General features: G+C 37.7%; 1 protein-coding gene across 2 annotated transcripts in view; it reads left to right on the top strand.

The window, feature by feature from the left end:
• The window catches only part of PHKA1 (phosphorylase kinase regulatory subunit alpha 1), a 397078-nt gene that overhangs the window by 40966 nt on the left and 332606 nt on the right, over positions 1-23506 (top strand). For both annotated transcript variants that reach the window (XM_053580169.1, XM_053580168.1), the window contains 2 exons: positions 5382-5462; positions 22311-22409. In XM_053580169.1, coding sequence (XP_053436144.1) covers positions 5382-5462; positions 22311-22409 — 180 coding nt within the window. The remainder of the gene's footprint in view (positions 1-5381; positions 5463-22310; positions 22410-23506) is intronic.

Here is a 23506-nt window from a genome sequence, read left to right as displayed (position 1 = left end):
ACATGTAAAAGACTGAAACTAGACCTGCACCTTTCTCCACTCACAAAAAATTGATTCAATATGGATAAAGGACTTAAATTCAAGGCATGAAATGATAATAATACTCAAAGAAAGCATAGGAAAAACACTGAAAGATATTGGCCTGGGGAACGACTTTATTAAGAGGACTTCCATGGCAATTGCAACAACATCAAAAATAAATAACTGGGACTTAACTAAACTGAAAAGCTTCTGTAGAGCTAAGGAGACAATCACCAAAGCAAATAGACAAACTCCACAATGGGAAAGGATATTTTCATATTTTGAATCAGACAAAAGCTTGGTAACTAGGATTTATAGAGAACTCAATTTAATCCACATGATAAAAGCCAATAATCCCTGATATCAAAGGACAAGAGAAATGAATAGAACTTTCTCTAAAGAAGACAGACAAATGGCTAGCAAACATGAAAAAATACTCATTATCTCTAATTATCAAAGAAATGAAAATTAAAACATTCCTGAGATATTATCTAACCCTAGCAAGAATGGCCCACATTATAAAATCTTATAACTGCAGATGCTGGCATGGATGTTGAGAGAAAGGAACACTTTTACACTGCTGTTGGGACTGCAAACTAATACAACCTTTTTGGAAGGAAGTATGGAGAACCCTTAAAGAACTCAAGCTAGACCTCCCATTTGATCCTGAAATCCCATTACTGGGCATCTCCCCAGAAGGAAGAAAATACTTTTACCATGAGGACACTTACACTAGACTATATATCGCGGCTCAATTTACAATCACCAAAATGTGGAAATAGCTTACATGCCCATCAACCCAGGAATGGATTAATAAGCTGTGGTATATGTATACCATGGAATACTATTCAGCCATTTAAAAAGATGGAGACTTTATATCCTTTGTATTAACCTGGATAGAAGTGGACCACATTATTTTTAGTAAAGCATCACAAGAATGCAGAAGCATGAATCCTACGTACTCAATTTTGATATGAGGACAATTAATGACCTAGTACATGGTGGGGTGGGGGAAGGGGAGAGCAGAGAGAGAGAAGGAGGGAGTGGGTAGGGGAAAGTAAGAGCAGAGAGAGGGAAGGAGAGGGATAGGAGAAAGGAAGAGTGGAGAGAGTGAAGGAGGGAGGGGATGGGGTCTTGATGTGTGAGACACCTTTCAGGGGCAAGACACAATTGTAGGAGGGATTTTACCTAAGAAATTCAATCAGTGTAACCTGGTTTCTTGTACTCTATATGAATCCCAAACAATAAAAATAAAAAAGAAATGTTTAAATATATCAAAGTTCAAAGTAGAGTGGTGAAATAACCTTTGTTAATACTATTTAGAATTTCCAAATGTTAACTGTCATATTTTCTTCAGATTAAAAAGAGTGCCAAAGAAAAATACATGTGTATATGTCTGTTTCCAAGTTCCATTCAATGACGGGGTTTAGAGGCAATGACACGCCAGTGACAATGAGAATACACACTGCCCAGGTCTTAAATCTATCATTTTCTAACAAACTAAAGTAGGGATTCTTGTGGATGTGGTTGATTCCAGGAGTGGAGCAGGAAAAGTACAATCTGCAATTGGAAAATTTTCTAGTGCCAAAAAGTGAAGAAGTGCTCAAAAAGGAATGGAGCATGTCAAAAGGGCACAGTAACAACCTCAAAGAAATATCCAGTGATTTGGGGGGTCTTCATGAATTCTTTGCCTAGGCCAATTGATAAGAGTTTTTCCAACATTTTCTTTTAGGATTCTTACAGATTTCCATATTGAGTTTAAATCTTTTATCCATTGTAAGTTAATTTTTCTAAGTGGAGAGAAGTATGGATTTTGCTTTAGTCTTTTGCATGTAGCTATCCAGTTTTCCCAGCACCATTTATTCAATGGAGATTTTTTTTCCCTAATGTATCTTTTTATTTGTTTTGTCAAAAATCAGGTGGGAATATGTAGATTTCATATCTGGGTTCTCTGTTCTAATCCATTGGTATATGGCTTTGTTTTTGTGATAATACCATGCTGTTTTGGTTACCCCAGCATTGTAGTGTATCTTGAAGTCTGGTAAAGTGATGCCTCCCACTTTGTTCTTATTGTGCAAGGTTGCTTTGGCTATTTGGGATCTTTTGTGCTTTCATATGAAATATGGGACTATTTTTTCTAGATCTGCAAAAAAATGGTGTTGGTATTTTAATTGGAATTGGATTGAATCTGTAAATAACTTTGGATAGTATTGCCATTTTAACAATGTTGATTCTGAAGATCCATGAGCATGGTATATTTTTCCATCACTTTACACTTTCTATAATTTCTTTCCTCAGAGTTTCACCTCCATTGTTAAGTATATTCCTAGGTATTTTATTTTATTTCTTGTCACTGAGAAAATTATTGTATCTTTTATTTGATTGACTATTATTGGAGTATATGAAAGCTACTGATTTGTGTATATTTATTTTGTCACCTGAGATTTTACTGAATTTATCAACTCCTGGAGTCTTTTGACTGAATCTTTGGTATTTTTTAAGATATAAGATCATGTCATCAGCAAAGAGAAATCATTTGAGCTCTTCTTTCCCCATTTAAATACCCTTCATTTTCTTTTGTTCCTTGATTGCTCTGGGTAGGACTTCTAGCACTATGTTGATCAAAAGTGGAGACAGTAGGCTAACTTGTCTGGTTCCAGTTCTAACCAGGAATGCTTTCAATTTTTCCCCATTCAATATGATGTTGGCAATGGGTTTGTCATATAAGGCCTTTATAACTTTAAGGTAAGTCCCATCTATGCCTATTTTGTTAATTGTCCTTATTGCATAATCACAGCAACACCAAAAATAAATACATGGGATTTGATCAAATTAAAAAAGCTTCAGCACAGCCAAGGACACGATCCAATGAGCAAATAGACAATCCACAGAATGGGAGAAAATATTTTTATGCTATATATTTTGATAAAGGACTGATAACCAGAATCTACAAAGAACTCAAGCAAATCAGCAGGAAACAACCAAATAACCCCATTAAAAAGTGGGCAAAAGACATGAACAGAAACTTTTCAAATGAAGATATAATAATGGCCAACAAATTCATGAAAAAATGCTCAACATCCCTAATCATTAGGGAAATGGAAATCAAAACCAAGATGAGATACCACCTAACTCCAGCAAGAATGGCTTATATTAAAAAGTACTAAAACAACAGATGCTGGCATGGATGCAGAGAAAAAGTAACTGTTATACACTGTTGGTGGGACTGCAAAGTACTGTAACCTCCATGGAAAATTGTATCAAGATACCTCACAGAAGTTAATGTAAACCTACCATTTGATCCAGCAATCCCACTGCTAAGTATACACCCAAGGGAAAAAAGTAATTTTATAAAATGGACACCAGCACTCAGATGTTTATAGCAGCACAATTAACAATCATAGATACACGGAAACAACCCAAGTGCTCACCAATACATAAAAGGATTAATAAGATGTGATATATGCATATTGTGGAGTACTACTCAGCCATAAAAAAATTACAATCTAGTATCTTTTTGGACAACCTGTAGGGAACTGCAAACAATTCTTCTAGGTGAAACATAACAAGAATGGAGAAATATACACATGTACTCAAGGTCAAATTAGAACTAATAGATCAACACTGAAGTGCACATACTGTATTAAATCTCAATGAAAATCAAGCTGGGGGAGGGACAAAGTGGAAGGAGGAGATGGGTAAATTCACATCTATTGAGTACAGTGCACATTATCTGCATGAAGGACAGACTTACATGTATAACTTTGACTCACTCTATACAAAAACAATGTATTTAAACAAAAAATGTGAACCCCTCTAACACTGTGAAATTTTTAAAAAAGGAAACAGGAAAAAAAAAAAAGAATACCCAATGGCTAATGCTGGAACAATTTGAGCAATGAAATAGTGATAATAATTTATTACAAGCCAGAGGAATCCTAAATATCCATAAATTTCTAGTGATATAAATAAATAAGTAAATAAATAAATGAATAAATAGATGGAGGAGAAAAGACATCCCTTTCATAGAGAATTGCAATTAATGATTGTAGAAATAATGAAGAAACTAGAAAAATTACCAAGAAAGCACCACTATCCACCAATGGATACATTAATGGGTGAATGAGGAAGAACAAGATATTTACAAAATCTTAGAGTATCTCTCTCAAGATATTTATTAATTAAAAAGGGAAAATATTAACAGTAGAATGGAGAAAGTCAGCAGACACCACAGTAACCAAGTGATAATGATTAACATCACCAGGAATAAGATGCATCATATACCCCTGCTTTGATACTTTGAGGACCTGTATAATGTCTGATATATCTGTGATATGTATTATTGCCAAAAATGCATAACCTCAGTACAATCACAAGAAAACATCAAATGAACCCAAATTGAGGGAAATCTACCAAGTACTTGATCACTAATTTTCAAAAAGTCCTAAGGTCATCAATGACAAATCTTGAACTATCATTGAATGGAAGAGAGAAAGTAGAAATAACAAATGCAATATGAAATTCTGGATTGGATCCTGGAATGCAAAAAGGCTGTTAGTGGAAAACCTGATGAAATCTGAATAAAGGCCACAGTTTGGTTAATAGTATTATACTGACGTGAATTTCTTAGTTTTATGACTATACTATGGTTGGTTACATTACATGTTAACATTAGGGGAAGCTGAATGAAAAGTATATGGGAATTCTGTATACTATTTGTGACTTTTCTGTAAGTCTAAAGTTATTTCAAAATAAAAAAATTTCAAAAAGTAATTTTCAAAGTTATATCGTTGAGAGGATGTATAGAACTATGGCCAAGAGAGTATAGCCTTTGGGGTGAGATTACTTGGAGACTAATCCTGGCTCTGTCAGTTATTAGCTATTAATGTTGAGTGAGTCACTTAACCTCTCTTTGTACCTCAGTTTTATCATATATAAAATGTAAAGATTAAGGAACAGAATAATTTAAAACTTATAGATTGGTACATGGTACATGAACAATGTCAATAGAGAGTAAAATTCTCTATTTAGGCTCTTTCTTCTAGATACCTTGGGTATTTGCTTTGATGAAAACTTTTGAGAATTTCCTCTCTAAATGGACAAAGTTATAGTTCCTAGTCCTCCTGATTAACTGTTGAGGAGTCTTCTAACTTCTAAGATGCCCCAATAAGAATTTAAAATTTCTGGAAAATTAGCTGCAGGGACCATTCAACTGAATGGTATCTCCTTAGTAAGCATTGTATGTGTATAGATATATAGCACATTAGCTTCTAGTGATGTCTTTTATTCAAGGGTTGTGCATCTAGTGAGTATTGTCTAGTTATGACTTGTTAATGGTATATTTTGTTAATTTATGACAGGACTTTGGGATATGGGAACGTGGAGACAAGACTAACCAGGGGATCTCAGAATTGAATGCCAGTTCAGTTGGAATGGCAAAGGTAATTTTTCTTTCTTGTTTGCATCAACTATGGGGTAAGGAAGTCTGGTCTATTTTTGCCATATATAAAAAACTTAATATGACTGTGGTACATCACCAAATTATTATTTTAAACCATAGACAAAATTCATATTCTCTCATCAGAGATGTCATCATATGCAGGTCTGACAAGTTTGTGAACTTGCCACCTGGTGCTTATGTTGGCAGAACTATACAAAAAACTTGGTAAGGTTTCATAACTTTGGTATATCAGTGTCTCACAGCTATATTCATGTCAACGTGTGGCTGAGTCTTTCTGAGTGGTGTTCATAATTGTTATTGTGTATTTTTGTGTCACATACAATGACTGCTGTGATAGTCATTCCAGAAAATTATTCCAGTTCCAGAATTGCTTTGAACCATAGATCAGGTGCTGGCATCACTTCATAGATTCCCAAGGGGAGCACTTTGAAGGTAACAGTGTGATATTCAGTAATGAGGTATGTAGCACCTTGTCTAGGATGAGTTCATAAGCTTAATTGTCAGACTTTGGTATATTGCCTATAATATAACAAAATGATATAGGAAGATTACAAAGAGAAAGATGGTCAAAGTAAAGTCTGAAAAACAAAAAATAATAGATGTGACTATAAGAATGTCAAATGAAGTAGAATTCAAAGCAAAGAGTATCACATGATAGAATTTTAAAAGGCACAGACTATGTCTTAGTTCATTTTTGTGTTTCTACAAAGAAATGCCTGAGGCAGAGTATTTATAAAGAAATAAAAAGGTTTATTTGGCTCACAGTTCTGCAGAATGTTAAGCATGGCACCAGTATCTGCTTCTGGAGATGGCCTCAGACTGCATTTACTCATGGCAAGGAGGCTAAGGGGAGCCAGTGTATCACATGGCAAAAATGAAAGCAAGAGGTGGAGGAAAGGGAAGAGTCAGGCTCTTTTAAATAATCAGTTCTCATGGGAACGCATTTATTTTTCTTTAGTTTTTAAGACAGAGTCTCACTCTGTTTTCCTAGGCAGAGTACCATGACATCATAGCTCACAGCAATCTCAAACAGTTGGGCTCAAAAAATCCTCTTGCCTCAGTCTCCCAAGTAGCTGAGACTACAGCTGTAATGTCCAGCTAGTTTTCCCATTTTTAATAGAGATGCGGTCTCACTCTTGCTCAGGCTGGTCTTGAACTTCCAATCTCAAGAAGTCCATCTGCCTTGGCATCCCAAAGTGCTAGTATTATAGGCATGATCTACCATGCCATCTGGGAACTCATTTATTACCGGGATGAGGGCACCAAGATATCCGTGAGGGACCACACCCATGACAAAAACTTCTCCCACTAGGCCCCAACCCCAACTGGGGGAATCAAATTTCAACATGAGATTTGGAGGGGATAGTCATCTGAACTATATTAGTCTATAATAAGAAAGTCTAGGCCAGGTGGAGGCAAGATGGCCGACTGGAACCAGCTTTGCACAGAGGCTCCCGTTTAGGAGGAGAGTTAAAGGACAGAAGTTTAGCAAGTAAGCTGATGGTTTGGAGCTGAGCCAAGACAGAAGGTTGAAGAATGCATATGAACCCTGCTGAGGTGAGCTGTGACCCCAAGAATACAAACAATAGGTAAAACATCCATTGCCAAGTGGATGGCTCGCAGTATACTTTCTACAAACAACTGAGCAGACTTCAAACATCCTCCCATTTTATCCCACGGGAGAGACCCTTTAAAAACTGGACCTCCTTCCCCTACTGGGGTGCCATGCCACTCTCCTGCCAGGCATAAAACTGTATAAAACTCTATATATTCTCTACCTGCAAATCTGTACTCCCAGTACTCCCATCCACCCTCACCCCGAGGTCTGGAAGCCTGTCCCCCATGGAATCCAGATTCTTGGGCATTTTCTCGAGAGGTGTGGACAGGGCATGGGCTATTACATGTCTGTGCTGATTCTGGGGCACTGAGTTAAGGAGAAAACGGTGGGCTGAAGGAACTGTACGGGAAAGGGAGAGGCGATGCCCCCCTCCTCCTGCCCAGAGCACCAGTGGCAACAGTGGTAACAATAGGGCTCACACCCCTGGGGATATTTTGGAAGGATACTCCCTGTCTCTCTGGGCAACCAGAGAAAGCCAGGCATCTTCTCCAGTGGCAGACACTTCTGGAATAGATCTGGGACGGTAAAACAGGCCCCATGAGAAAAGGGTATGCCTGATGTGGTACCGACCTGGGTGGAGTGCTACAGAATGGAGAATTGAAGATGCATGCACAGAGACAGCATATTCCCAGGGCAGCATATTCCCTGAGCCAGAGGACTGCTTTAGTGAACACGTGCAGAGACAGCATACTCCCAAAGCAGGGCTAAGCACCCGGCCCTCAGGGGATCATATCTGAGACAAAGACAGGTGGGCTGAGGCTGGAACTCTGAGCCAAGTGTGAGCTCTAAAGGCACCCACCCCAACACAGACTGAAGGGGAAACAGAAACACCAGTTCTAGGCAGTGGCACAGACCGGGGCTGAGTCGCAGTTTCTGTGAACTCAAACAGCATCTGGTCCACAGGGGAATATAGCTAGGACAGAATCACAAATTCTGCACAAATATAAGTGTCAGCAAAATAAATCAGGGGTGGGACTGGAACTGACTGAACCTCCCCAGCTTCCAATAACCACCCGAGGTTGTCAGGCCTCAGCTTCCACTGCTGGATGATGGCAGAGTGCAGAGGCCTGGCCAAGGAGCCGTAAGATCTCAATGTGATTCAGGCAGGCTCAAACCCATGGAGCATCTGCTCATTGAAGGTAACTGGAACATAGCCCTGCAGGTTTACCAGTGACTGGGTGTGACAGAGGTGCAAGGTGGGGAAGGAAGCATCAACCTTCCCAGTCTAATTCATTTGCTGGCGGGGGGTGATGGTCCGTCTGACTCCATGGAGCACCAGAACAAGTCATACTCGAGCTGCCAGCAGATCCCTGCTATCTAGTTGCCAGAGACATTTTGAACTCCCTCACATGAGACCAGGTGCTGACTGGGACAATTGATTTGGATCTCTCGGACTGGACCAATCACTGAAGGACTATCCAAAGTGGTACTCTGGGTGTGTGGTTGTAAGAAGATTTGATTTTCTTTTTCCAGTTGTTGCCTGTGGGGGGCGGGATGACTTAATTACTGATATTTCTCCATAGCTGAGACTTCAACCCAGAGTAACTAATTCACTAGGATAGGACATAGACCAGCTGAAAACAAGACAGAGCCATTTAGCCTCACCACACCAAGTAAGTCCCCAGTATCTCAGGCCATAGCACTGTACAGGTCCTTTGTAAAGCTCTAGGGGAAAAGGTACAGATACAAGTCCCACCTCTTGGGCAAAGGGCTGGATAATCACTACTCCAGGAGCCCCTCAACCCAACTTCACCTTATCTGCTCAACTAGCCAAATGCTGTAAAATAATCATGGGGTGGAATCAGCAGAAAAACTCCGGTAACATGAATAACCAGAGTAGATCAACTCCCCCAAGGAACGATACAGCGGACACAACTGAAGATCCCATTCATAGACAAATGGCAGAGATGTCAGAAATCAAATTCAGAGTTTGGATTGGAAATAAGATTAATGGAATGGACGTAAAATTGGAATTAGAAATTTAAGAAGCAGTTCAAAAGTTGTCTCAAGAATTCACTGAATTCAAAGACAAAAATCACCAAAGATTTTGACACATTGAGGTGAGAATTTTCATCCCTCAAAGATCTGAGAAATACAGTAGAATCCTTCAGTAACAGAGTGGAGCAAGCAGAAGCAAGGATTTCTGACATTGACGACAAAGCTTTTGAATGCTCCCAAACTCTCAAATAGGAAGAGAACTGGAGAGCAAAAACACATCATTCTTTCAGAGAACTTTGGGATAGTTCAAAGAAAACTAATATTTGCCTTATAGGAATTCCTGAAGGACACAAAGTTGCTTCACAAAGCACAGAGACCCTTCTTCATGAGATTATGAAGGAGAACTTTCCAGACATGCCAAGAGATTCTGAAATTCAGATAGCAGACAGTTTCAGAACCCCAGCACGACTCAAACTGAATAAGACAACCCCAGACACATCATAATTAACTTCACTGAAGTTAATATGAAGGAGAAAATTCTTCAAGCAGCCGAAGTAAGAAAAGCATCACCTTAAAAAGGGAGAAATATCAGAATGACTGCATGCCTCTCAGCCGAAAGTTTGTAAGCCAGAAGAGTATTGTCATCAACCTTCAATCTCCTAAAACAAAACAACTTCCGGCCCAGGATCCTGTATCCAGCTAAACCGAGTTTCATTTATGATGGAGAAATTAAATATGTTAATGACATTCGCATGTTGAAGAAATTTGCCATAACTAAACCAGCTCTCCAGGATATTCTCAGACCTATCTTCCATAATGACCACCACAATCCTGCACCACAAAAGTAAACTCACTCAGAAACTTTTGATCAATCCTTCCACAGTGGCGAAGGGATTAAAAATGTCCCCTGGATGTTGGAAAAACTCAATACCCAAATTCTACCAGGCTTATCAATATTTTCAATAAATGTGAATGGCTTACATTGTCCTCTAAAAAGGCACGTGTTGACTGACTGGATACAAAAACTCAGGCCAGATATCTACTGCATACAAGAATCTCATCTTACCTTAAAAGATATAGACTCAGGGTGAAGGGATGATTATCTATATTTCAGGAAATGGAAATCAGAATAAAGCAGGTGTTCCAATTTTATTCACAGATACAATAGGCTTTAAACCAAAAAAAGTAAGCAAAGATAAGGATGGTCCCTTCATATTTGTTAAGGGTAATTTTCAATATGATGACATTTCAATTATTAACACATATGCACCTAATCAGAATGCACCTCAATCTGTAAGAGAGACTAACAGACACGAGCAACTTGATTTGCTCCATCTCCATAATATTGGGAGATTTTGACACTCCTTTGGCAGTGTTGGATAGATCTCAAATAAGAAGCTAAGCAAAGAAATTTAGATTTAAACTTAACCATTCAACATTTGGATTCAACAGACAGCTACAGATCATTTCATTATAAGAAAACAGAATACACATTCTCCTCATCTGCCCATGGAACATATTTCAAAATTGATCCCATCCTAGGTCAGAAGTCTAACCTCAGCAAATTTAAAAGAATAGAAATTATTCCTTGAATCTTCTTGGACCATCATGGAATAAAATTGAACTCAGTAACAACAGGAATCTACATACTCATACAAAAAAATGGAAGCTAAAAAACCTTACACTGAATTATAGCTCGGTCATAGACAAGATTAAGAAAGAAATTACAAATTTTTGGAACAAAATGAAAATGAAGACACAAATTATCAGATACTGGGATACCGCAAAGGCACTCTTAAGAGGGAAATTTATAGCACTTTAAGCCTTCCTTAAGAGAATGGAAAGAGAGGAAGTTAATTTAATGGGACATCTCAAGCAACTGGAAAAGGAGAACATTGCAATCCCAAACCGAGCAGAAGTAAAGAAATAACCAAAATTAGAGCAGAATTAAATGAAATTGAAAACACAAGAAATATACAACAGATCAATCAATGAAAAAGTTGTTTTTTTGAAAAGGTCATAAAATAGATAAACCTTTGCCTAACCTAACTAGGAAAAAAAGAGTAAAATCTCTAATTTCATCCATCAGAAATGATAATGATGACATAACAACAGAATCCTCAGAATGCAAAAAATCCTTAATGAATATTACAAGAAACTTTATTCTAAGACATATGAAAATCTGTAGGAAATTGACCTATACTTGGAAGCATGCCACCTTCTAAGACTTAGCCAGAATCAAGTGGAAGTGTTGAACAAGCATATATCAAGTTCTGAAATAGCATAAACTATACAAAGTGTCCCTGAAAACAAAAGCCTGGGACAAGATGGCTTCACGTCCGAATTACTCCAAACCTTTAAAGAGGAACTAATACCTATATTACTGAATCTTTTCCAAAATATAGAAAAAGAAGGAATACTATCCAACACATTCTATGAAGCAAAGATCACCTTGATCGCAAAACCACAAAAGCACCCAACGAGAAAACAAAATTATAGACCTATATCATCAATGAATATTGTTGCAAAAGTATTCAACAAGATCCTAACAAACAGAATCCAGCAACACATCAAACAAATTATACACCATAACCAAGTTGGTCTCAAGGCTGGTTCAATATATGTAAATCTATAAATATAATTCAGCACATAAACAAATTAAAAAATGAAGACCATATGATTCTCTCGATGCACAAAAAGCTTTTGATAATATCCAGCATCCCTTCATGATCAGAACACTTAAGAAAATTGGTATAAAAGGGACATTTCACTGATAGAGGCCATCTACAGCAAACCCACAGCCAATATTGTATTGAATGGAGATAAATTGAAATCATTTCCACTCAGATCAGGAACCAGGCAGGATTGCCCATTATCTCCACTGCTCATTAACATTGTAATGGAAGTTTTAGCCATCGCAATTAGGGAAGAAAAGGTGATCAAGGGTATCCATATAGGGTCAGAAGAGATCAAACTTTTACTCTTCACAGATGATATGATCGTATATCAGGAAAACACCAGGGATTCTACTACAAAACTCTTAGAAGTGATCAAGGAATACAGCAGCATCTCAGGTTACAAAATCAACATCCATAAATTGGTAGCCTGTATATATACCAACAATAGTCAAGGACTCTATTCTGTTCACAGTATTGCCAAAGAAGTGAAATATTTGGGAGTTTACCTAACAAAGGTTGGAAAGATCTCTATAAAGAGAACTATGAAACTCTGAGAAAATAAATAGCTGAAGATGTTAATAAATGGAAAAACATACCATGCTCAGGGCTGGGAAGAATCGACATTGTTAAAATGTCCGTACTACCCAAAGCAATATACAATTTTATTGCAATCCCTATTAAAGCTCCACTGTCATACTTTAAAGATAATTGAAAAAATAATACTTCATTTTATATGGAATCAGAAAAAACCTTGAGTAGCCAAGACTTTACTCAGAAATAAAAAGAAAGCAGGAAGAATCACACTACCAGACCTCAGACTTTACTATAAATCGATAGTGATCAAAACAGCATGGTACTGGCACAAAAACAGGTAGATATATGGAACAGAATAGCGACCAAGAGATGAACCCAGCTACTTACCATTATTTGATCTTAGACAAGCCAATTAAAAACATTAGTGGGGGGCGTCACCTGTGGCTGAAAGGAGTTGGGCACCAGCCCCATATGCCGGAGGTGGCGGGTTCAAACCACACCCAGCCAGAAACTGCCAAAAAAAAAAAAAAAAAAAAAACATTAGTGGGGAAATGATTCTCTATTTAACAGATGGTCCTGGGTGAACTGGCTGGCAACCTGTAGAAGACTGAAACTGGACCCACACCTCTCAACATTAACTAAGGTAGACTCTCACTGGATTAAAGATTTAAACTTAAGACATGAAAGTATAAAAATACTAGAATAAAATTCAGGGAAAACTCTTGAAGGAATTGGCCTGGGCGAATATTTTATGAAGAGGACCCCCTGGGCAATTGAAGCAACACTAAAAACATATTACTGGAACCTGATCAACCTAAAAAGCTTCTGCACAGCCAAGAACACAGTAAGTAAAGCAAGCAAACAGCCCTCAGAATGGGAGAAGATATTTGCAGGTTATGTCTCTGACAAAGGTTTAATAACCAGAATCCACAGCGAACTCAAACATATTAGCAAGAAAAGGACAAGTGATCCAATCTCAGGGTGGGCAAGGCACTTGAAGATAAATTTCTCTGAAAAAGACAGGCGCTTGGCCTAAAGACACATGGAAAAATGCTCATCATCCTTAATCATTAGAGAAATGCAAATCAAAACTACTTTGAGATATCATCTAACTTCAGTAATATTAGCCTACATCACAAAATCCCAAGACCAGACATGTTGGTGTGGATGTGTAAAAAAGGGAACACTTCTACATTGCTGGTGGGAATGCAAACTAATACATTACTTTTGGAAAGATGTTTGGAGAACACTTAGTATCTAAACATAGACCTGCCATTCCTCTACTAGATATATATCCAGAAGACCAAAAGTCACATTATAACAAGGATATATGTACCAGAATGTTTATTGCAGCCCAATTCATAATTGCTAAGTCATTGAAGAAACCCAAGTGCCCTTCGACCCAGGAATGGATTAATAAATTGTGATATATGTACACCATGGAATATTATGCAGCCTTTAAAAAGATGGAGACTTTACCTCTTAAAGTAGGTAAGAGGATGGGGCTGGAACATATTCTTCTTTGCAAAGTATCTCAATAATAGAAGAAAAAGTATCCAATGTACTCAGTCTTACTATGAAACAAGTTATAGCTTTCATAAGAAAGCTATAACCCAATTATAGCCCAAGAAGAAGTGGAAAAGGGAGGGGGGGATGGGAGGGTGGGTGAAAGGAGAGTATTTGGTGGGACCACATCTACGGTGCATCTTATAAGGGTACGTGCGAAATTTATTGCGTGTAGAATATAAATGTCTTAACACAATAACTAAGAAAATGCTGTAAAGGGTATGTTAACCAGTTTGATGAAAACATTTCAAGTTTTATATACAACCAGCACATTGTACCCCATGATTGCATTAATGTACACAGCTACGATTTAATTAAAAAAAAGAGGAAGTCTAGTCTAGAGTGTAGTTTTAATTAATAAACAACAAAATATATTAGAAATACAACGCAAAATGCAACAGTTATAAGGGAATAATTTTATCAAAAACATTTTCAGGCTGTTTCATGCAATAAACCAAAAATAAGATGATAGAAAATTTGAGGTATATAATTTATGCATCTGGAATTAGAAATATATGTGGAACTTTGTACCTATCAAATATCCCCTGAGTAAACATTTTCTTTTTAATGTATTTTTAAATTACCAAAGTGATGTAGATATTAGATTTTTTAGAGATACCTACTCTAGTATTTTTAGAGATACCTACTGTATATAACCACACATTTTTTGATTATTTATTTATTGTTTTTTATTGTTGGGGATTCATTGAGGGTACAATCAGCCATATTTTTATCATTTAACAATCTCGTGTTTCACTGAACACCTTAACCAAATATATATCCATGTCACTTTATGCAGATAAATCTAGTTGATTCTTTTTGGTTGCTATGTAGTATTTAATAATTTCTCTATTGATAAAATTATCTCCATTTTTTGCTATTCCTGTTATGCTTTGATAAGGATAGTTGTGAATACATACAGATTTTTTTTATTAAATTATGACTACATTAATGCATTTATGGGGTACAATGTGCTGATTTTATATGCAATTTGGAATGCTTACATCAAACTCGTTAACATAATCTTTACCTCACTTATTTCTTCTGTTAAGACATTTATACTCTACTCTTAATAGTTTTGACATGTACCCTGGCATTGTGCACATTAGGGGAGGTCCCACCAAATACGGTCCTTCATCTGGGCCTCCCTTCTCCACTCCTTCTTCTTCCCTCCTTCTTTCTGGACTGTAGTTGTGTTTTATCATTCATATGAAAGTGTGGATGATTATATATGGGTTTCTTTTTTGTTGTTTGTTTGTTTGGTTTTTTTTTGTAGAGACAGAGTCTCACTTTACTGCCTTCAGTAGAGTGCTGTGGCGTCACACGGCTCACAGCAACCTCCAGCTCTTAGGCTTACGTGATTCTCTTGCCTTAGCCTCCCGAGAAGCTGGGACTACAGACGCCCACCACAATGCCCGGCTATTTTTTTGTTGTTGTTGTTGCAGTTTGGCCCGGGCTGGGTTTGAACCCTTCACCCTCGGCATATGGGGCCGGCGCCCTACTCACTGAGCCACAGGCGCCACCCTATGGGTTTCTAAATAGTACTGAGTACATTGTATATTTTTTCTTCCATTATTGAGATATTTTACTAAAAGAATATGTTCCAGCTCCACCAAAGTAAATATAAAAGTTGTAAAGTTTTCATCTTTTTATGGTGGTGTAATATTCCATAGTATACATATATCAGAATTCTTTTTTTTAATTAAATCTTAACTGTGTACATTACTACATTTATTGGGTAAAATGTTATGATTCTATATACAATTTGGAATGTTTACATCAAACTGGTTAACATAGCCTTCATCTCACTTTTTGTTGTTGTTGTTGTTGAGACAGAGTCCCACCCTATGCCCCTGAACAGAGTACACTGGGTGTGGTAGCTCACTGCAACCTCAGATTCTGGCTCTTGGCATCCTGCTGCCTCAGCCTCTGGAATCCACTGGGATTACCTGTGCTTGCTGCAGCGCCCAGCTGGGTTTTTCCATTTGTTTTCATGTGTCAGGGTCTCACTCTCGCTCAGGCAAGTCTCGAACTCCTGAGCTTAAGCAATTCTCCCTCCTCAGCCTCTCACAGTGCTCGGATTACAGGTGTGAGCCACCGCACTTATTTAATTTGTTCTGTTAAGACTTTTATACTCTACTCTTAATAAATTTGACGTGTACCCTTGCAACATGCACAATAGGTGAGATTGCCCTCCCTCCACCCGGCCACCCCCGTCCCCTCCCCTCCCCCCTCCCCTCCCCTCCCCTTCCTGTTCCCTCCTTTATTCTGGGCTATAGTTGTGTTTTATTATTCATGTGAAAGTGTGGGTGATTATATATTGGTTTCATAATAGTACTCAGTACATTAGATATTTTATCTTCCATTCCTGAGATACTTTACTAAGAAGAATATGTTCCAACTCCATCCATGTAAACATAAAAGGGGTAAAGTCTCCATATTTTTATGACTGCATAATATTCCATGGTATACATATACCACAGTTATTAATCCATTTATGGGTTGATGGGCACTTGTGCTGCTTCCGTGACTTACCAATGATGAATTGGGCTGCAGTACACATTCTGGTGCAAATATCTTTCTTGTAAAATGATTTTTGGTCATCTGGGTATATACTTAATAGAGGAATTGCAGGATTGAACAACAGGTGTACTTTTAGTTCCCTAAGTGTTCTCTAAACTTCTTTCCAAAAAAGGCCGTATTAGTTGGCATTCCCACAAGCACTGTAGAAGTGTTCCCTTCTCTCTACATCCACACCAACATCTGTAGTTTTGGGATTTTGTGATGTGGGCTAATCTTACTGGAGTTAGATGATATCTCAAAGTAGTTTTGATTTGCATTTCTCTGATGATGAAAGATGATGAGCCTTTTTTCATGTGTGTGTGTAGGCCTTGAGCCTGTCTTCTTCAGAGAAGCTTCTGTTCAATTCTCTTGCCCACAATGAAATGGGGTTACTTGTTCTTTTCTTATTAATTAGTTTGAGTTCTCTGTGGATTCTAGTTATCAGACCTTTCTCAGAAACATAACCTGCAAATATCTTCTCCTATTCTGACAGCTATCTGCTTGCTTTGCTTACTGTGTTCTTGGCTATGCAGAAGCTTTTAATTTTGATTAGATCCTAGTAATATATTTTTGGTGGTGCTTCAGTTGCCAGGGGGTTCCTCCTCATAAAATATTCTCCCGTGCCAATTTCTTCAAGTGTTTTCTCCACACTTTATCCTAGTATTTTTACAGTTTTAGCACAAATATTTTTGTAGGAAAGATTCCTAAGAATGGGACCTTTGAGTTAAAGAATATACACTTTTAAATTGTCCTTCAAAAAATTTCCACCAGTTCATATGTTTTTCCTATCGATGTATGAGGGCTATATGCTATTATATACCACACATAACATTTTTCTCAAATCCTCACTAACTCTGGATATTATCAATCTTTTTGGATATTTGACTTTAAAACTTTTTAGCCACTAAAACGTTTTTTAAATTTATTTTGAAATCTTTTCAGACTTAGTGAAAAGTTACAAGAGTTATATAGAAAGAGTTTCCATATGCCCTTCACCCAAGTTTCCCACTTAACATTTGCTTTCTGTCTTTCTCTCTTTTCATAAACACACACAGAGAATTATTTTTTTCTATGGCTTAAATGTTGCTCCTCTCCAAACCTCATGTTGACACTTAGTTCCCAATGTAGCACTATTGTGTGGTGGGGCCTTTAAGAGGTGACTAGGGTCATGAGGGCTCTGTCCTCAGTAAGAGATTATCCATTTACAGATTATGGGATTAGTAGGTTAATGGATTAATACATTATCATGGGAATGGGCCTGGTGGCTTTATAAGAAGAGGAAGAGGGATCTGAGCTCACATACTCAGCACCCCCTCTTCATGTGGTGCCCCACACTGCCTCAGGACTCTGCAGAGAGTCCCCACCAGCAAAAAGGCACTCACCAGATGCAGTTCCTTGATGTTGGACTTCTCAGCCTTCATAACTGTAAAATTTATTTTCTATATAAATTATCCATTGTCAGGTATTCTGTTATAAGCAATAGAAAATGCTACAATAGAAAATTGGTACCAAGAAGTGGTCTGTTACTGATAACAAACAAGTGAAAATGTAGAAGCAGCTTTGGAACCAGGTAATGGTAGTGTGTAGAAGAATTGGAGGATGGGGCTATAAAAGTGTAGATTCTCATCATAGCTTAGAAGGCAAGAACACTAGATAAAGTTTGGAACTCCTTAGAGTTTGGTTGACTCATTGTGACCACAATGCTGATAGAAATATGGACCACAAAGGCCATTCTGATGAGCTTTCAGATGTAACTGAGAAACAAAGGTATTGGAAGGTCATCCTTTTTATAAGTTGACAGAGAACTTAGTTGAACTTGGTCTATGCTCAATGGCTTTGTGGAAGTCTAGACTTAAGAGTGATGAACTAGGGTATCAGCAAAAGAAATTTCTAAGCAAAATATAGAAGGAGCTGCACGTTACTTTTAGGTATATATGCTGACATTCAGGAGCAAATGAATAAATTAGAAACAGAATTTATAATTACAAGGAAGGAAGACCAGAAAGATTTGAAAAACTCTCATCCTGGCCATGTAAAGAGTAATGTAATTGCATTCAGGAGAGGAAACTAACTGGGTAGCCCAGAAATCATTTGCTAAAGAGATGAAAAAGATGGCTAAAAAGAGCCAGGTGCTGTCCCAAGACAGTGGAAGAAAGGCCCCAAAGACATTTCAGGAATCTTTCAGGCTCAAAGGCCTAGGAGGGCAGAATATTTTCAAGAGGCAAACCTGAGGTATTCTCCATGGGCTCACTGCCCAGGGCTGTCTCAGGACTTTGCTCCCTGTACTCCAGTGCAGCTATTAGGCAGCTTCCCCAGCTGTGGCTCAAGCAGCCACAGGTGTAGGTTGTGCCACCATTCCAAAAGGTACAAGCCAGCCTCAGAGGCATACATATGGTGTTAATTCTGCAGGCCCACAGAATGCAAGAGGTATGGAGGCATGGCCCCTTCTACGTAGATTTCAAAGGATGTATCAACAGATTGAGGTCCCAGGCAGAGACTTTCCCAGGGATGGAGCCAGATATTCTTGAAGGTAGGTAACTAGTTTTGATTTCATAGGCTCACAGATTAGATTTTGTACTCTTAAGTTTTATTCTTGGTACTAGAATTAGTCAAGACTTGGGGCTATGGTGTTGGAATGAATGTATTTGTTTGTGAGAGGACATGAGTTTCGGGAAGCAAGGGGTAGAATACTAAGACAGTAATTAATGAGCATTTTTTCTTTGTTTTTTATTGTTTCTAGTTCTATTTTTATTAATTTGTGTGTATAAAGAATTAGATTACAGTTTTTAGGTAGAATCCTTCTTATATTTGTGTCCCACCCCCAAGAGATGTGCCATATCCCCTAACATTGTGCCCATTAAGTGGAAGTACACCCATCCCCCATCCTTCCGCCCCTTTTCCCCCTCCCTCACTCCTCTACCCCCCCCACACCTTAAATTGATTTGAGTTTTTCTCTTATGTGGGCATATATTAGATCATCTACTGGCTTCATACTAGTATTGAGTACAGTGAATTCTTGCTCCTCCATTCTTGTGATACTAAGAAGAATGTGTTTCAGCTCCATCCAGGTTAATACAAAAGATGTAAAGTGTCCATCTTTTTAATGGCTGAATAGTATTCTATGGTATATGTATACCACACTTTCTTAATCCATTCGTGGATTAATGGGCATTTAAGTTGTTTCCACATTTTGGTGATTGTAAATTGAGCTGTGATACAGTCTAGTGCAAATATCCTTATGGTAAAATGATGATTTTTTCTTCTACGTAGATGCCTAGTAATGGGATTGCAGGATCAAATGGGAGATCTAATTGCAGTTCCTTGAGGATTCACCATACTTCCTTCCAAAAAGATTGTATTAGTTTGCAGTCCCATCAAAAGTGTAAAAGTGTTCCCCTCTCTCCACATCTGGGCCAGCATCTGTAGCTTTGAGACTTTGTGATATGGGCTGTTCTTACTGGGGTTAGGTGATATATCAGGGTAGTTTTGATTTGCTTTTCTCTGATGATCAGGGACAATGAGCATTTTTTCAAACGTTCATTACCCATTTGTCCTTCATCTAAAAAGGTTCTGTTTGTATCTCTTGCCAAGTGGTAGATGGAATTGCTTGGTCTTTTTTTGTTGATTAATTTGAGTTTTCTGTAGATTCTAGTTATCAACTCTTTACCAAAATCATACCCTGAAAATATATTTTCCCATTCTTAAGGTTGTTGATTTGCTTTACTTGTTGTGTCTTTAGCTGTGCAGAAGCTTTTCAACATAATTAAGTCCATTTGTTTATTTTTATTGCTGTTGCGATTGCTGCTGAAGTCTTTGTCATAACTAATGAGTATTTTGTGCTTGACCAACTTGTACTTCACACTGTTTGTCTCAGTTTTGGTGTCATTTCCTTAGGGATGCTTTCCAGAACTGCCTTCTACCCACACACCAGGTTAAGTCTATTTTGTAATTGAGAAACTGTAGATAACTAATAAATACTTGAAATAATATTCAACCTTGTTAGTAATTTAATGTAAATAAATGCAAAGGATATATCATTTTTACCAAATTAGGGAAAATTTTTGAGATAATACATTGTATAAGGAAGATACTCCTATTATTGGTACAACTTGCATGAAAAGAAATTTAGCATTATGTCTTAAAAATTTATTCACACCCTTTGACCTAGTGATTCAACTTAAAGAAGGTAATGCTTACAAAAAACTCTAAATTGCAACAAAGAATTATTTTGTTAGTTTGATATTTATTGAGATCCAATTTATGATATGTCATGCTGTATGCTAGATATTGGTAAAGACACAATCCCTGACCTCAAGGAATTTATAATTTAGCAAAAGATGTTTGTCAAAACTCTGTTTGTGGCTTGGTGACTGTAGCTCAGCAGCTAGGGTGCCAGCCACATACACCGGAGCTGGTGGATTTGAATCCAGCCTGGGCCTGCCAAACAGCAATGATAACTACAACCAAAAAATAGCCAGGCATTGTGGTGGGTGCCTGTAGTCCCAGATACTTGGGAGGCTGAGGCAAGAGAATTGCTTAAGCCCAATAGTTTGAGGTTGTTGTGAGCTATGATGCCACGATACTCTACCAAGGGCGACAAAGTGGGACTCTGTCAAAAAAAAAAAAAAAAAAAAACTTAGTTTGTAATAGCAGACAATTAAAGTGAACTTAAATTTTTGACAATTGGTAAACGGTTAAATGTACTTCATTACAGCCATATGAAAATATGCCAAAATAAGAGCTTTTGTAGCATGGACAAATACTGATGCTATATAATATTAGTAATTATTAATATTATACATAGGATACTAAATATGATCTCAACTATATACAAATATGCATAGAAAAAGCTACAAAGAAATGTCAGAAATATTAACAGTGTTTCTTTTTTTTTTATTAAATCATAGCTGTGTACATTAATGCGATCATATTCTTCTTAGTAAAACCGTTGTTGTTTTAGGTGATTTTTGTCCTCTCTATACTTTACTATGTTTTCAAAATATTCTATAAGGAATATATTTTACTTTTATGATGAGAAAATGTGTTTAGAAAAACAAGACATTAATAAATAAATTGTGTTTTTCTTTGAGACATGGTCTTGTTCTGCTTCCAAGGAGTAGTGCAGTGGGATTATCGGTACAGCCCCAAATTCCTGGGCTCAAGCAAACCTCCTGTCTCAACCTCCTGCATAGCTGGGACTACAGGCATGCACCACCACATTCAGCTAATTTTTAAAGCATTTTTTGCAGAGATGAGGTCTCACTATGTTGCGAAGGCTGGTTTTGAGCTCCTAGCCTCAAGTGATCATCCCATCTTGACCTCTCAAATGATAGGATTATAAATGTTAGCCATTGTTCACAGCCAATAAATTCTATTTTTAAAGAAAACATTATGATCTTACTTACATGTACAATCCAAAATTGTAGATTCCAAACTCATAGAAGTAGAAAGTTCAATGATAGTTACCCAAGGCTGAAGGGAGATAGTTACCCCAGAGGAATGCAGAGAAGGGGGGATTGTTTATCAAAGGGCACAAATTTCAGATAGGAAGATCAAATTTTGAGATCTATCGCACAACAGGGTGATGATAGTCAACAGAAACACATTGCATATTTCAAAAAATACATGGAAACTCCTCCTTTGCCTTGATAACTAGTAACTTTCATCTTCAAAGTGAAATGTAGCATTTTTCTAAGGCATTTGCTTCTCTATGGAAACTTAGGTATATAGTAATAACCTAATGGTTGTTGCATTAATACCTTTATAGCCACACAACTTCTATACTTCCTATGTGCTAATATCTTATTTGGAGCTTTGCCAAAGGAATACATTACCTATGTAAGGTGACATTATGTGTATTAATAATATAAAGGGTTATAGTGAGAAGAAATATGTATCTTTTTAATGCAGTTACCTTCTTTGCTCCTCACAGGCAGCCCTGGAAGCATTAGATGAACTGGACCTGTTTGGTGTGAAAGGTGGGCCCCAGTCAGTTATTCATGTTCTGGCTGATGAAGTACAACACTGCCAGGTGAGGAAGTATAGAAAATGGAAATGGCAAATTTTATTCTTGCTGAGACTCAGACTTAATATGAAATTTAGATTAAGGAGAGCTAAATGAGAATACATAATCTAATTATTACCAAGTGTTCCCCCCCAAAAAAATGTCTTTATCAAGCATCCTGTGCTGATATAATCCTGATAGATACAGCATGGAATGTAAAATATATCATAGTCCCGTTCTTTCATGCAAAGTTGTAAAGGGATACCACCATAGTGTTTAGAATTATCCACTGTAGTCATATCAAGGGGAGGATATGGTCTCTATTCCTGAGTATCTTCTTTTCTAAATACACAAAGAGAATAGGAGACAGTAGATGTTGAAGGTTTTTGATAGTAGCTCTAAAACATTTTCTTCTTCCTAGTTGACTGTAGGGTTAGATATTTGGAGATTGGACTGTTTAAGTCTTCAATTTTGTTTAGGATTATTGAACATTCAAATGTATTGAAAATTTAGGTTCTTTTTATTGCAGGAGGAATTTTCTCCTTTTCCTCAAACCTTGATTAGATACCCATGGTGTCCTATTTTTTTTTTTTTTTTTGAGATTGAGTCTTACTATGTTGCCCTTAGAGGGCTGTGGTGTCTTTTTTTTTTTTTTTTGTAGAGACAGAGTCTCACTTTATGGCCCTCGGTGGAGTGCCGGGGCCTCACACAGCTCACAGCAACCTCCAACTCCTGGGCTTAAGCGATTCTCTTGCCTCAGCCTCCCGAGTAGCTGGGACTACAGGCGCCCACCACAATGTCCAGCTATTTTTTGGTTGCAGTTTGGCTGGGGCCGGGTTTGAACCCACCACCCTCGCTATATGGGGCTGGTGCCTTACCTACTGAGCCACAGGTGCTGCCCGGCTGTGGTGTCATAACTCACAACAACCTCAAACTCTTTGGCTTAAGTGATTCTCTTGCCTTAGCCTCACAAGTAGCTGGGACTACATGCCCCAGTCACAATACCCAGCTATTTTTGTTGTTGTTGTTGTTGTCATTTTTGTTGTCATTGTTGTTTAGCAGGCCCAGTCTAGGTTCAAACCCGCCAGTCCCAGTGCATGTGGCTGGCACCCTAACCACTGAGC

The sequence above is a fragment of the Nycticebus coucang genome, chromosome X (assembly GCF_027406575.1).
Source record: "Nycticebus coucang isolate mNycCou1 chromosome X, mNycCou1.pri, whole genome shotgun sequence".
Lineage (NCBI taxonomy): Eukaryota > Metazoa > Chordata > Mammalia > Primates > Lorisidae > Nycticebus > Nycticebus coucang.
The sequence above is the reverse complement of the archived record's forward strand: the minus strand, read 5'-3'. Positions and strand labels throughout refer to the sequence as shown.